The 16,272-nt window shown below is 48.1% G+C and overlaps 1 protein-coding gene across 1 annotated transcript in view; it reads left to right on the plus strand.

Annotated features, from left to right (window-relative positions):
- Positions 1 to 14,536, plus strand: part of LOC308325993 (NACHT, LRR and PYD domains-containing protein 12-like) — a 34,523-nt gene extending 19,987 nt beyond the window's left edge. Inside the window, exons 10-17 of the mRNA XM_080778795.1 lie at positions 786 to 844; positions 1,162 to 2,540; positions 3,009 to 3,559; positions 4,273 to 4,446; positions 5,044 to 5,217; positions 5,299 to 5,454; positions 8,493 to 8,542; positions 12,083 to 14,536. Coding sequence (XP_080634921.1) covers positions 786 to 844; positions 1,162 to 2,540; positions 3,009 to 3,559; positions 4,273 to 4,446; positions 5,044 to 5,217; positions 5,299 to 5,454; positions 8,493 to 8,542; positions 12,083 to 12,681 — 3,142 coding nt within the window. The 3' untranslated portion in view covers positions 12,682 to 14,536. The remainder of the gene's footprint in view (positions 1 to 785; positions 845 to 1,161; positions 2,541 to 3,008; positions 3,560 to 4,272; positions 4,447 to 5,043; positions 5,218 to 5,298; positions 5,455 to 8,492; positions 8,543 to 12,082) is intronic.
- The last annotated feature ends 1,736 nt before the right edge of the window (positions 14,537 to 16,272 follow it).

Genomic DNA, 16,272 nt, shown 5'->3' on the forward strand with positions numbered 1-16,272 from the left:
CGGCTATCAAGTTAGCCATGTGCTATCCATGTTTGAGGGGTTTCTCGTCAGCGAAAAGTCAACAAACAGAACACGGTGACATGCATGCTGATCTTCCTTAACCCATTCTGACCTGAGATCAGATTCTAAAAATGCCTGTTTGAAAATTACAGTTTTCTGAAAAAGCTGTTTCTATGTCAGTCGTTCTTCGGTTTTTCAAAAATAGCAGACCTACAAGCTCGTAGCGCGCCACTCGGTGGCGCGCTACGAGCTTGTAGATCTGCTATTTTTTAATAGCTAAAGTATAACGTAATGCTAACACCAAAAGGGGTTCCCGCCTAAAATGGGTTAATAATTAAAAAAGGCTCAGCCCATGATGCGTCCAGTGGCTTTATAGTTAGGCTATAGGCTGCTCAGATCTGGACTGGACTTATTTATGTTTTGGACTAGAACCGGCGGACCTCTGTACTGTAGACGCGCAGATGCGATGTGTTGTTTATTGATGATTAAGCCTACAACTATTTATTTATATTGTTAAATGTTGCTTTAACAACATTTAGTTTGTCTTTTAAAAATGAGCCTGAATAAATTTATAGCATTCGTCTACCAACTTTAATTATTGTAGCCTATACATGCATATTACATTTAGGTTAGGGCCATCGGCTACCCGGCTGGAAAATTAACCGTTAGATACAATTATGTATCTATATGTATATATTCTATTGTCTTCATCTATATGTATCTATATGTATATATTCTATTGTCTTCATCTATATGTATATATTCTATTGTCTTCATCTCCACAGAGAGACATTCAGAAACACACCTGGACAGAAGACATTCAGTCGAACCACACCTGGACACAGTAAGACTGGACACATTTTACACCAACATTTTTTTTCAATGAATGAAATGTTTAAACAGCAGCAGACTCATCAGATGAAATATACTCGTTGTATTCCTGTCTCATTGTCCAAATACAAATACTGATGATAAACACATACCATTTAGACTAAAAAAACCATCCAATGTTTATTTTAGCCAATTCTCTCCTTTTTTCTTTTACAAATTCAGATTCTCTGTAGGATATATACATAGTAGTTCTAATGCTATGGCTTGTTCAATGTAAAGTTGTAGATGAAGCATAATGTTTAACATGTATTAATTGTCTCCTCATATCAGATGTCCGTCTGCCGGAGTATTTAAAGGTCTATAGGGTCACTTTGGACGGTCTTGAACATGTGGCATACGTCACTGAAGAGCCCTCCTCCCTCTCCGACATCTACACAGACCTCCACCTATCAGCGGGAGGGAGTAAAGGGGTTAATCAGCAACATGAGGTGTGGCAGCTTGAGACCGCCTCCAGCATGAAGACCCTCTATGACGTCCTAATCAAGTGCCGTTCCATCTTTAAGACCCTCCTCCCTGGCAGAGACACACCCAGCAGCAGAGTTCTGACCAATGGCATCGCTGGCATCGGGAAGACATTCTCCGTGCGTAAGTTCGCTCTGGACTGGGCGAGAGGTTTGGAGAACCAAGACATCAATCTCCTGGTTCTCTTCGCATTCCGGGAGCTGAACTTGGTCCGAGATGAGCAGCACAGTCTTCTCTCACTGATCCATGTTTTCCATCCAACGTTAAAGAAGGTCACAGCAGAGGAGCTCGCTGCCTGGAAAGTTGGCTTCATCTTCGATGGCCTCGATGAAAGCAGGTTTCCGCTGAAATTCCAGAACATCGACGTCGATTCTGACGCCTTCGACAACAATGACGTCGTCTCTGATGTCACGGTGACATCATCGGTGGGCCTGCTGCTGACGAACCTCATCAAGAGGAATCTGCTCCCCTCGGCTCTCCTCTGGATAACCACCAGACCTGCAGCAGCCCATCAGATCCCTCCTGAATGCGTTGACATGGTGACAGAAATACGAGGGTTCACAGACCCCCAGAAGGAGGAGTTCTTCAGGAAGATGTTCAGTGATGATGAGGAGCTGGCCAGCACCATCATCTCACACGTGAAGACATCAAAGAGCATCCACATCATGTGTCACATCCCAGTCTTCTGTTGGATGACCGCTACCGTTGTGGAGGACCTGGTGAAGACAGGCAAGAGAGGACAGATGCCCAAGAACCTGACCGGGATGTTCAGCCTCTTCATATCGCTCATGATAAAAAAGATGAAGACGAAGTATGGCGAGACTGACAGGAATGTTCTTCTGCAGCTGTGCCTGCTGGCGTTTGTACATCTGGAGAAAGGCAGCATCACGTTCTACCAAGAAGACCTGGAAGAGTGTGGTCTCGATGTGAACCACGCCGCGCTGTACTCGGGAGTGTGCACAGAGATCTTCAAAGAAGAGACCGTTCGATCTCAGAGAAAGATCTACAGCTTTGTTCATCTGAGCATCCAGGAGTTCCTGGCTGCAGTCTACCTGATGCACTGTTTCACACAGAAGAACATGAAGGTACTGAAGACATTCCTGGGAGGAGAAGAAGAAGACGAAGACGTCTTCCTGCAGAGAGCCATAGAAGAATCCCTGAAGAGTATGGGAGGAGGAGGAGGAGGAGGAGGAGGAGGAGGAGGAGAAGAAGAAGAAGACGAAGACGTCTTCCTGCAGAGAGCCATGGAAGAATCCCTGAAGAGTATGGGAGGAGGAGGAGGAGGAGGAGGAGGAGGAGGAGGAGGAGAAGGAGAAGAAGAAGACGTCATCCTGCAGAGAGCCATGGAAGAATCCCTGAAGAGTATGGGAGGAGGAGGAGGAGGAGGAGGAGGAGGAGAAGAAGAAGAAGACGAAGACGTCTTCCTGCAGAGAGCCATGGAAGAATCCCTGAAGAGTATGGGAGGAGGAGGAGGAGGAGGAGGAGGAGGAGGAGGAGGAGGAGGAGGAGAAGAAGAAGAAGACGTCATCCTGCAGAGAGCCATGGAAGAATCCCTGAAGAGTATGGAAGGAGGAGGAGGAGGAGGAGGAGGAGGAGGAGGAGGAGGAGGAGGAGGAGGAGGAGGAGGAGAAGAAGAAGAAGACGTTATCCTGCAGAGAGCCATGGAAGGAGGAGGAGGAGGAGAAGAAGAAGATTCCATTGAAGAATCCCTGAAGAGTATGAATGGAGAAATGACCCTGGACGACTTCCTGCAGAGAGCCTTTCAAAAAGCCCTGAAGAGTAAGAACGGCCACCTGGACCTCTTTGTCCGCTTCCTTCATGGCCTCTCACTGGAGTCCAACCAGAGTCTGTTAGGAGGCCTGCTGGGTCACACAGAGAACAGTCCAGAGAGCATCCAGAGAGTCATCAACAACCTGAAGGAGATGAAAATGGAAGATACGAGTGTCTCTCCTGACAGATTCATCAACATCTTCCACTGTCTGATGGAGATGAACGACCTCTCAGTACATCAGGAGATCCAACAGTACCTGAAGTCAGCGGACAGATCAAAGACAGAACTGTCTCAGAGCCAGTGTTCAGCTCTGGCCTTCATTCTGCTGACGTCAGAGGAGGTTCTGGAGGAGTTTGACCCGCAACAATACGACACATCATCAGGATGGGGGACATTCAGACTACTCCCAGCTGTGAGGAACAGCAGAAAGGCTCGGTTAGTAGTCATGTGGATAGAAAACCTGTTAGAATCAATCTACCATCACACCTAATTACTATAATAATAATCAGGTCTCAAAGTGTGTGTGTGTGTGTGTGTGTGTGTGTGTGTGTGTGTGTGTGTGTGTGTGTGTGTGTACACGCACAGAGAACAAAGTAAAAAGAATAAATAAGATAACAGTCATAGATCAATGCACGTTACACACTGTAGTATTAAACCATTTTGGGCGGGAACCCCTTTTGGTGTTTTAAACATCATGTTATTCTTTAGCTATCGAAAAATAGCAGATCTAGGTCTGCTATTTTAGTCGATGAATGACTGACATAGAAACAGCTTTTTCAGAAAACTGTCAGGATGTAGAAGACATTTTTAGAATCTGATCTCAGGTCAGAATGGGTTAATACAGATTATCTGTCTTTCACTTTGATGTTTTCTGGTTCCCTGTTCTTATCTGACCTGTTCTTATATGACCTGTCAATATCTGACCAACTAGACTGTTCTTATATGACCTGTCAATATCTGACCAACTGGACTGTTCTTATATGACCTGTCAATATCTGACCAACTAGACTGTTCTTATATGACCTGTCAATATCTGACCAAATAGACATTGGTACATTTACATTACACTTTATAGTTCATTTCATTGAACATTAATTTGATCTAATCTGTGTTGATGATCACTGATTTCACATCATCTACATTTACAGACTTGTTGGCTGTCAACTCGGAGAGGCACAATATGAGATTGTGGCTTCAGCTCTCAGCTCTAATCCTTCACATCTGAGAGAATTGGACATCAGTTATAATGACATAACGGATCCATCCATGGACCTGCTCTCTGCTGCATTGAAGAGTCCAAACTGTCATCTGGAGATACTGAGGTCACATTATTATTATTAGTTCTGTTTTATTATTTATTGTTTAATTCTTAATAATAATTAGTGTTAATAAAGTTGACATCATGGTATCCCACTGATTAGAATAATAATATGGTCAGAGTTTGTGTTGTCTAGTTCACACTCTCACATCACGATGCTACGGTACAGTAACTACAATATGTGATCCATCATGGCTGCTAGGGGATTATCATTATCAATGCTACGGTACAGTAACTACAATATGTGATCCATCATGGCTGCTAGGGGATTATCATTATCAATGCTACGGTACAGTAACTACAATATGTGATCCATCATGGCTGCTAGGGGATTATCATTATCAATGCTACCGTACAGTAACTACAATATGTGATCCATCATGGCTGCTAGGGGATTATCATTATGTGAACTAATGGGGTACAGTGATTACAGTATGTAGTCATGTTGGCACGCACGCACACACACACAAGTCCTATGTTGGAAGATTAAGATTATGATGATTTACTTCACATTATCCCTGCCTGCCTTCTCTTTCCATCTCTTGGGGGCTTTACTCCAAACCTCTGATATTCAGTCCAGATATTTCATGTGTAATTACAGACTTGCTGGCTGTACCTTCACACAGACAGGATTTGAAGTTCTGCTCTCAGCTCTCAGCTCTAATCTTCTCCATCTGAAAGAATTGGACCTCAGTTTCATCTGCCTGCAGGAATCACAACTGCTCCAGCTCTCTGCGTTACTGAAGAGTCCACAGTGTGGACTGCAGATCCTGGGGTAAAGAATGTGTGTTCTCTCTGTGTGGATCTCTACTTGAACATCAACACAGCACTTTGTTAAATGTGTATTTCTCTGCAGGTTGTCAGGCTGTGGAGTCACAGAGGAAGGCTGTTCTTCTCTGGCTTCAGCTGTGACCTCCAACCCCTCCTCCCAGCTGAAACAGCTGGACTTGAACTTCAGCCACTTAGGAGACTCTGCTCTGAAGAAGCTGTCTGCTGCCCTGGAGACTGTCAAGTGAGTAGACTTGTGTAGAGCGGCCGTCAAAGGTTCCAGGTTAAATTCCCGGCTCCTCCTGGCTGCTACATGTCGAAGTGTCCTTGAGCAAGACTCTCTGAACCCCTAACAGCTCCCGATGAGCATGCATGTTTTCCTCTGCCATCGGTGGGTGAATGTGAACTACATTGTAATGTAAAGCCCTTTATAAATGCAGTTTCCCATATTATCATATCATATTATCATATGATCCATGGTTCATTCTAGCAGAGATTTAATATACAGTAGATAGTGTCTATGTTCCGTGGTTCTATAACATAGATTAATATACAGTAGATAGTGTCTATGTTCCATGGTTCTACTACATAGATTAATATACAGTAGATAGTGTCTATGGTCCATTGTTCTATAACATAGATTAATATACAGTAGATAGTGTCTATGTTCCATGGTTCTATAACATAGATTAATATACAGTAGATAGTGTCTATGTTCCATGGTTCTATAATCTATAACATAGATTAATATACAGTAGATAGTGTCTATGTTCCATGGTTCTATAATCTATAACATAGATTAATATACAGTAGATAGTGTCTATGTTCCATGGTTCTATAACATAGATTAATATACAGTAGATAGTGTCTATGTTCCATGGTTCTATAACATAGATTAATATACAGTAGATAGTGTCTATGTTCCATGGTTCTATAACATAGATTAATATAGAATAGATAGTGTCTATATTCCATGGTTCTATAACATAGATTAATATACAGTAGATAGTGTCTATGTTCCATGGTTCTATAACATAGATTAATATACAGTAGATAGTGTCTATATTCCATGGTTCTATAACATAGATTAATATACAGTAGATAGTGTCTATGGTCCATTGTTCTATTACATAGATTAATATACAGTAGATGGTGTCTATGTTCCATGGTTCTATAATCTATAACATAGATTAATATACAGTAGATAGTGTCTATGTTCCATGGTTCTATAACATAGATTAATATACAGTAGATAGTGTCTATGTTCCATGGTTCTATAACATAGATTAATATACAGTAGATAGTGTCTATGTTCCATGGTTCTATAACATAGATTAATATACAGTAGATTGTGTCTATGTTCCGTGGTTCTATAACATAGATTAATATACAGTAGATAGTGTCTATGTTCCATGGTTCTATAACATAGATTAATATACAGTAGATAGTGTCTATGTTCCATGGTTCTATAACATAGATTAATATACAGTAGATAGTGTCTATGTTCCATGGTTCTATAACATAGATTAATATACAGTAGATAGTGTCTATGTTCCATGGTTCTATATAACATACATGGGGTCCCGGGTGTTTGAACCATTATGTTACACTTTAGCTATTGGAAATAGCAGATCTACAAGCTCATGCCGCGCTACGAGCTTGTAGGTCTGCTATTTTTCAAAAATCATGAAAGTGTGGCACAAATCTTTGAATATTTATTCTTTCAGAGCGAACATTTTTAACTCAGATCTTTGCTTGTGGGGGGTGTGGGGGGAGGGGTCCCTGGAACAACATATTTTCAGATGGGGGTCTGCGGCCAGTTACATATCATTTTGGGGTCCTTGACATGAAATATTGAGCACCACTGATACACAAACATGGCTCTTTCTAAAAGAATTTAGAATTTAGATTTTTTTTTAATTTCGACGTCAGGCCTAAATGGGTTAAAATATTATGCAGTTTGCAACGCTGCAATATGGTAGCCTGGCCAGTGTTCATTTTGACAGCTAATTCCAATTTAGTCTTTTGAATAACACACGCTTTAGTTTTAGTCCTATTTTACTCATCTGAAATCGTCTAGTCTTAGTCTAGTCTTAGTGTTAGTCAATAAACCTGGTGACAGCTTCCTCCAAGCGTTCCTTTAGGGGGGAAAGTACAAAGTTTTATAACATTAATATACAATATAGTCGGTGTCTGTGTTCCATGGTTCTATTTCTAACATGTTGAATGTACAGTGGTTGATACAGACAGTGATTTACAGTGAGTGTTATGATGTTCACCATGATATACTAGAATGATAAACGGCATCTGAATCTAAACGGTGTTCTAAATGACATCATAGTCTAAAGACATGAGGATAGAAGTATTGATATATTTAACATGTCTATAATCTATCTATAGAGATGATAGAAGTATCAGTGTTATAAATCATATCTCTAATTTAACACTGTTTGAACTAGAAACATGTGCTCCTCAGAACACAGGTCTCCGCCAGGACGGGTAGCTTATTGTGGGCCAGCAATGTTTCACAGGCAATCGTTGATGATTTGAAGCATTTTGTTCAAAACGAGACACTCCTGAATGTAATCCAAATCTGAGACCACAGAGATATGGTACCAATGTGTGTGATGTTTGGACAGTCTTAATCACATGACCACAGAGATATGGTTCCAGGGGTCCGTGGAGGGTTCCAGGGGGTCCTTGGAGGGTTCCAGGGGGTCCTTGGAGGGTTCCAGGGGGTCCGTGGAGGGTTCCAGGGGGTCTTTGGGGGGTTCCAGGGGGTCTGTGGAGGGTTCCAGGGGATCCTTGGGGGGTTCCAGGGGGTCCTTGGGCGGTTCCAGGGGGTCTTTGGGGGGTTCCAGGGGGTCCTTGGAGGGTTCCAGGGGGTCTTTGGGGGGTTCCAGGGGGTCCTTGGAGGGTTCCAGGGGGTCCGTGGGGGGTTCATGATTTGAAGCATTTTGTTCAAAACGAGACACTCCTCAATCTAATCCAAATCTGAGACCATATGAGACATATGGTACCAATGTGTGTGATGTTTGGACAGAGTCTTAATCACATGACCACAGAGATATGGTACCAATGTGTGTGATGTTTGGACAGAGTCTTAATCACATGACCACAGAGATATGGTACCAATGTGTGTGATGTTTGGACAGTCTTAATCACATGACCACAGAGATATGGTACCAATGTGTGTGATGTTTGGACAGAGTCTTAATCACATGACCACAGAGATATGGTACCATTGTGTGTGATGTGTCATTGTTGTTCTACTTCCTACAGTGTGAATCATGGAGGAGAACACTGGACTAAACCTCAACTCCTTGCAACACGTGAGTCTGTCTGTCTGTCTGTCTGTCTGTCTGTCTGTCTGTCTGTCTGGGATCTATCCTCGGACCCTCCTTTTCCCTCTACACCAAATCTGCTGAAAATATTTTGTGGAACTAGGGGCGTTCCAGGGGGTCCGTGGAGGGTTCCAGGGGGTCCTTGGGCGGTTCCAGGGGGTCCTTGGGGGGTTCCAGGGGGTCTGTGGAGGGTTTCAGGGGGTCCTTGGGGGGTTCCAGGGGGTCCGTGGAGGGTTCCAGGGGGTCCGTGGGGCGTTCCAGGGGGTCCGTGGGGGGTTCCAGGGGGTCTGTGGAGGGTTCCAGGGGGTCCTTGGAGGGTTCCAGGGGGTCTGTGGAGGGTTCCAGGGGGTCCTTGGGCGGTTCCAGGGGGTCCTTGGGGGGTTCCAGGGGGTCTGTGGAGGGTTTCAGGGGGTCCGTGGAGGGTTCCAGGGGGTCCGTGGGGGGTTCCAGGGGGTCCGTGGGGGGTTCCAGCGGTCCGTGGAGGGTTCCAGGGGGTCTGTGGAGGGTTCCAGGGGGTCTGTTGGGGGGTTCCAGGGGGTCCCTGGAGGGTTCCAGGGCGTCCGTGGGGGGTTCCAGCGGGTCCGTGGAGGGTTCCAGGGGGTCCTTGGAGGGTTCCAGGGGGTCCGTGGAGGGTTCCAGGGGGTCTTTGGGGGGTTCCAGGGGGTCTGTGGAGGGTTCCAGGGGGTCTGTGGGGGGTTCCAGGGGGTCTGTGGGGGGTTCCAGGGGGTCCTTGGGCGGTTCCAGGGGGTCCTTGGGGGGTTCTAGGGGGTCCGTGGGGGGTTCCAGCGGTCCGTGGAGGGTTCCAGGGGGTCCTTGGGGGGTTCCAAGGGGTCTGTGGAGGGTTTCAGGGGGTCCTTGGGGGGTTCCAGAGGGTTCCAGGGGGTCTGTGGGGGGTTCCAGGGGGTCTGTGGGGGGTTCCAGGGGGTCTGTGGAGGGTTCCAGGGGGTCTGTGGGGGGTTCCAGGGGGTCTGTGGGGGGTTCCAGGGGGTCCGTGGGGGGTTCCAGGGGGTCCGTGGAGGGTCTGTGGGGGGTTCCAGGGGGTCCGTGGAGGGTTCCAGGGGGTCCGTGGGGGGTTCCAGTCTGTGGAGGGTTCCAGGGGGTCTGTGGAGGGTTCCAGGGGGTCTTTGGAGGGTTCCAGGGGGTCTGTGGGGGGTTCCAGGGGGTCTGTGGAGGGTTCCAGGGGGTCTGTGGGGGGTTCCAGGGGGTCTGTGGGGGGTTCCAGGGGGTCTGTGGGGGGTTCCAGGGGGTCCGTGCGTCGTGGGTCGTTCTTCGATTTTTCAAAAACAGCAGACCTACAAGCTCATAGCGCGCCACCGAGTGGCGCGCTATGAGCTTGTAGATCTGCTATTTTTTCAATAGCTAAAGCACAACATGATGCTAACACCAAAAGGGGTTCCCGCCCAAAATGGGTTAAACACTTTATCCATATGTTATACGTTGGCTATTTAAAAATAGCAGATCTACAAGCTCACAGCGCATCACTGCGTGCCGCGCTTTGAGCTTGTACATCTGATACTGTGTGTGTGTGTGTGTGTGTGTGTCATTGGAGGGTTCCAGGGGGTCCTTGGGCGGTTCCAGGGGGTCTTTGGGGGGTTCCAGGGGGTCTGTGGAGGGTTCCAGTGGGTCTGTGGACGGATCCAGGGGGTCTGTGGGGGGTTCAGGGGGTCCGTGGGGGGTTCCAGTGGGTCTGTGGACGGTTTCAGGGGGTCTGTGGGGGGTTCAGGGGTCCGTGGAGGGTTCCAGGGGGTCTGTGGGGGGTTCCAGGGGTCTGTGGGGGGTTCCAGGGGTCCGTGGAGGGTTCCAGGGGTCTGTGGGGGGTTCCAGGGGTCCGTGGAGGGTTCCAGGGGTCTGTGGGGGGTTCCAGGGGTCTGTGGGGGGTTCAGGGTTCCAGGGGGTCCGTGGGGGGTTTCAGGGGTCTGTGGACGGTTCCAGGGGGTCCGTGGGGGGTTCCAGCGGTCCGTGGAGGGTTCCAGGGGGTCCTTGGAGGGTTCCAGGGGGTCCGTGGGGCGTTCCAGGGGGTCTGTGGATGGTTCCAGGGGGTCCGTGGAGGGTTCCAGGGGGTCCTTGGAGGGTTCCAGGGGTCCGTGGAGGGTTCCAGGGGGTCCTTGGCGGGTTCCAGGGGGTCCGTGGGGGGTTCCAGGGGGTCCGTGGGGGGTTCCAGTCTGTGGAGGGTTCCAGGGGGTCTGTGGAGGGTTCCAGGGGGTCCGTGGAGGGTTCCAGGGGGTCTTTGGAGGGTTCCAGGGGGTCTGTGGGGGGTTCCAGGGGGTCTGTGGGGGGTTCCAGGGGGTCTGTGGAGGGTTCCAGGGGGTTCCAGGGGGTCTGTGGGGGGTTCCAGGGGGTCTGTGGGGGGTTCCAGGGGGACCGTGCGTCGTGGGTCGTTCTTCGATTTTTAAAAAACAGCAGACCTACAAGCTCATAGCGCGCCACCGAGTGGCGCGCTATGAGCTTGTAGATCTGCTATTTTTTCAATAGCTAAAGCACAACATGATGCTAACACCAAAAGGGGTTCCCGCCCAAAATGGGTTAAACACTTTATCCATATGTTATACGTTGGCTATTTAAAAATAGCAGATCTACAAGCTCACAGCGCATCACTGCGTGCCGCGCTTTGAGCTTGTACATCTGATACTGTGTGTGTGTGTGTCATTGGAGGGTTCCAGGGGGTCCTTGGGCGGTTCCAGGGGGTCTTTGGGGGGTTCCAGGGGGTCTGTGGAGGGTTCCAGTGGGTCTGTGGACGGTTCCAGGGGGTCTGTGGGGGGTTCAGGGGGTCCGTGGGGGGTTCCAGTGGGTCTGTGGACGGTTCCAGGGGGTCTGTGGGGGGTTCAGGGGTCCGTGGAGGGTTCCAGGGGGTCTGTGGGGGGTTCCAGGGGTCTGTGGGGGGTTCCAGGGGTCCGTGGAGGGTTCCAGGGGTCTGTGGGGGGTTCCAGGGGTCTGTGGGGGGTTCCAGGGGTCCGTGGAGGGTTCCAGGGGTCTGTGGGGGGTTCCAGGGGTCTGTGGGGTGTTCCATGGGGTCTGTGGGGGGTTCAGGGTTCCAGGGGGTTCGTGGGGGGTTTCAGGGGTCTGTGGACGGTTCCAGGGGGTCCGTGGGGGGTTCCAGGGGTCTGTGGACGGTTCCAGGGGTCTGTGGGGGGTTCCAGGGGGTCCTTGGGGGGTTCCAGGGGGTCCGTGGGTCGTGGGTCGTTCTTCGATTTTTCAATGGCTAAAGCATAACATGACGCTAACACCAAAAGGGGTTCCCGCCCAAAAATGGGTTAAACACTTTATCCATATTTTATACGTTGGCTATTTAAAAATAGCAGATCTACAAGCTCACAGCGCATCACTGCGTGCCGCGCTTTGAGCTTGTACATCTGATACTGTGTGTGTGTGTGTGTGTGTGTGTGTGTGTGTGTGTGTGTGTGTGTGTGTGTGTGTGTGTGTGGTCCGTGCACGTATCATTCAGTGAAGGATGTATTTAATGTGTATTTAATGTGTATTTAATGTGTATTTAATGTGTATTTAATGTGTACTGTGTTGTTTTCTCATCAGATTTCCAGCGTCTCACTCTGGACACAAACACAGCACACTGTCTCCTCTCTCTGTCTGAGAACAACAGGAAGGTGACCCGTCAGGATGATCAGCGTCATTCATATCCTGATCATCCTGACAGGTTTGATAGACTGCCTCAGGTCCTGAGTTCAGAGAGTCTAGATGAACGCTGCTACAGTGAGGTACAGTTCAGTGGAGCGGTTGAGATAGGAGTGACTGACGGAGACATCAGTAGGAAAGGAGACGGTCGGGACTGTCAGCTTGGAGAGAATGAACGGTCCTGGAGTCTGTACTGTGCTGATGGTCAGCATAGTGACCGTTACGTTGTCAGTCACAATAGTAAGGGGACTGCCCTTCCTATCGAACCCTCTAATAGAGTAGCAGTTTATCTGGACCGTCCCTCTGGGACTCTGTCCTTCTACAGAGTGTTAGAGGACACTCTGACTCACCTGTACACCTTCCAGACCACCTTCACTCAACCGCTCTACGCTGGGTTCTATGTTAGCACTGACTCCTCTGTGTCTCTGTGTGAGGACAGACAGGCTGTGAGGACAGACAGACAGACAGGCTGTGAGGACAGACAGACAGACAGGCTGTGAGGACAGACAGACAGACAGGCTGTGAGGACAGACAGACAGGCTGTGAGGACAGACAGGCTGTGAGGACAGACAGACAGGCTGTGAGGACAGACAGACAGACAGGCTGTGAGGACAGACAGACAGACAGGCTGTGAGGACAGACAGACAGACAGGCTGTGAGGACAGACAGACAGGCTGTGAGGACAGACAGGCTGTGAGGACAGACAGACAGGCTGTGAGGACAGACAGACAGACAGGCTGTGAGGACAGACAGACAGGCTGTGAGGACAGACAGGCTGTGAGGACAGACAGACAGGCTGTGAGGACAGACAGACAGACAGACGGTGTGTTGTATCATAATGTAATAATCAGGAACAGGTGTGGTGGGGGGGGGTGTTTACATAATCAATATGTTTTGGTTTCCATGGAGTCACTGTTAGGGTCATCTGGGGTCACCGTTAGGGTCATCTGGGGTCACCGTTAGGGTCATCTGGTGTCACCGTTAGGGTCATCTGGTGTCACCGTTAGGGTCATCTGGGGTCACGGTTAGGGTCATCTGGGGTCACCGTTAGGGTCATCTGGTGTCACCGTTAGGGTCATCTGGGGTCACCATTAGGGTCATCTGGGGTCACCGTTAGGGTCATCTGGGGTCACCATTAGGGTCATCTGGGGTCACGGTTAGGGTCATCTGGGGTCACCGTTAGGGTCATCTGGGGTCACGGTTAGGGTCATCTGGGGGTCACCGTTAGGGTCATCTGGGGCCACCGTTAGGGTCATCTGGGGTCACGGTTAGGGTCATCTAGGGGCCACCGTTAGGGTCATCTGGGGTCACCGTTAGGGTCATCTGGGGTCACCGTTAGGGTCATCTGGGGTCACCGTTAGGGTCATCTGGGGTCGTTGACATGTAAAATTAGCACAGTGGTTCTCAACCTGTGGGTCGAGACCCTCGGGGGTCCCAACATGTTTTTTCTTAAGATTAGTTTTTGGCTTTTCTTTTCTTTTGTATTCTATTCTATTTATATTCTACTCTATAACAATCATATACCTCAAGGAAACACACACACACACACACACACACACACACACACACACACACACACACACACACACACACAGTGTGTGTGCATTGGGTCCAGATGGTTCAAATGGAACCAAATGGACCGCGACGGGGCACGGCACCTCCGATAAACATCCACCCAATCCACTTCTCTCCACCTGAGTCGTTCCCTGAGAGACAAAGACCTTGAGAAGCTCTGATGCATCCTATATTATACATGTGTTGTCGTCTGTATCCTATATTATCCTATATTATACATGCTGTGTTGTCGTCTGTATCCTATATTATCCTATATTATACATGCTGTGTTGTCGTCTGTATCCTATATTATCCTATATTATACATGCTGTGTTGTCCTCTGTATCCTATATTATCCTATATTATACATGCTGTGTTGTCCTCTGTATCCTATATTATCCTATATTATACATGCTGTGTTGTCGTCTGTATCCTATATTATCCTATATTATACATGCTGTGCTGTCCTCTGTATCCTATATTATCCTATATTATACATGTGTTGTCCTCTGTATCCTATATTATACATGCTGTGTTGTCGTCTGCTTTGTATATATGTATATTTTGAGATGTAATTGCTATAGTCACATTGTTGATTGAGCAACAGATGGGGGAACAGAGACTTCATCACACTGTCCCAGTAATCTGTGATGAGGTGATAAGCGGTGATTCTGTGCACCTGCACTTTGTCACCACTCCTTTTAAAAGGAACCTACGTTCAGTCACACTCCACACTGATGAAGGCTGGACAGCCCAAACGTTTGTCCCTGTTCAATATTGAAATAAACATGTTGAACTGCAGTCTTGGTGTGTGCGACCCACTACCGTTATTTTGATATGTTTTGAGCGGGTAGCGCCACCTACAGTCGGAGCGCGGTGGTCACGTGAAGAGTACTTTCTTTACGTGTCACATTGTGATGCATTGTAAGCTTGTAGATCTGCTATTTTGGAATACCATAGTATGTGGTTAATATTTGATCATTTAGCTTCCAGGAGCCCCTGGAGGACCACACTTTGAGACTAGTCCAGAGATCACTTTAACCCATTTAGGCCTGACATCGACATTAAAAAAATGTCTTCTAAATTCTGACAGTTTTCTGAAACGCCTCATGTTTCTGTATCAGTGGTGCTCAATATTTAACACCTCATGTTTCTGTATCAGTGGTGCTATGAGCTTGTACCACGCCACTCGGTGGCGCGCTATGAGCTTGTAGCACGCCACTCGGTGGCGCGCTATGAGCTTGTAGCACGCCACTCGGTGGCGCGCTATGAGCTTGTAGCACGCCACTCTGTGGCGCGCTATGAGCTTGTAGCACGCCACTCTGTGGCGCGCTATGAGCTTGTAGCACGCCACTCTGTGGCGCGCTATGAGCTTGTAGCACGCCACTCGGTGGCGCGCTATGAGCTTGTAGCACGCCACTCGGTGGCGCGCTATGAGCTTGTAGCACGCCACTCGGTGGCGCGCTATGAGCTTGTAGCACGCCACTCTGTGGCGCGCTATGAGCTTGTAGCACGCCACTCTGTGGCGCGCTATGAGCTTGTAGCATGCCACTCGGTGGCGTGCTATGAGCTTGTAGCACGCCACTCGGTGGCGTGCTATGAGCTTGTAGCACGCCACTCGGTGGCGTGCTATGAGCTTGTAGCACGCCACTCGGTGGCGCGCTATGAGCTTGTAGCATGCCACTCGGTGGCGTGCTATGAGCTTGTAGCACGCCACTCGGTGGCGTGCTATGAGCTTGTAGCACGCCACTCGGTGGCGTGCTATGAGCTTGTAGCACGCCACTCGGTGGCGTGCTATGAGCTTGTAGCACGCCACTCGGTGGCGCGCTATGAGCTTGTAGCACGCCACTCGGTGGCGCGCTATGAGCTTGTTGTTGTGTGGTGTGGTCGTGTACTGAAAATGGAGGGAAAACATTGTGACCGGTAAAGAGTTTAATGAAAACATTGTGACCGGTAAAGAGTTTAATGAAAACATTGTGACCGGTAAAGAGTTTAATGAAAACATTGTGACCGGTAAAGAGTTTAATGAAAACATTGTGACCGGTAAAGAGTTTAATGCCTCCGTGTCTCATTTTTAATGTATATGAACCTAACGTAAGCAAGTAACCTTCAGCATCACACTATAGCACCAGTGGTCTATTTTTCCCTTTGTGACACTTTTGCCTATAAGTTACTGTCATGTGAATAGACCTACAATCTGCAATCTGCACAGTATGACATCATTCTCACTATAATTAACCTTTTACCCTAATACATATTGCCTATACGAAATGAGCAGATCTACAAGATCACAACATTGTGAGCTCAGCAGATCTGCTGTAATAAATAGGTCTACTGACTGACTGACTATCTATAGCTCAGTTATGTTATAGGTCTACTGACTGACTGACTATCTATAGCTCAGTTATGTTTAGATCTGCTGTAATAAATAGGTCTACTGACTGACTGACTATCTATAGCTCAGTTATGTAATAAATAGGTCGACTGACTGACTGACTATCTATAGCTCAGTTATGTTTAAATAGGTCTACTGACTG

Source organism: Protomyctophum bolini (assembly GCF_963924005.1).
Source record: "Protomyctophum bolini genome assembly, chromosome: 2".
NCBI lineage: Eukaryota > Metazoa > Chordata > Actinopteri > Myctophiformes > Myctophidae > Protomyctophum > Protomyctophum bolini.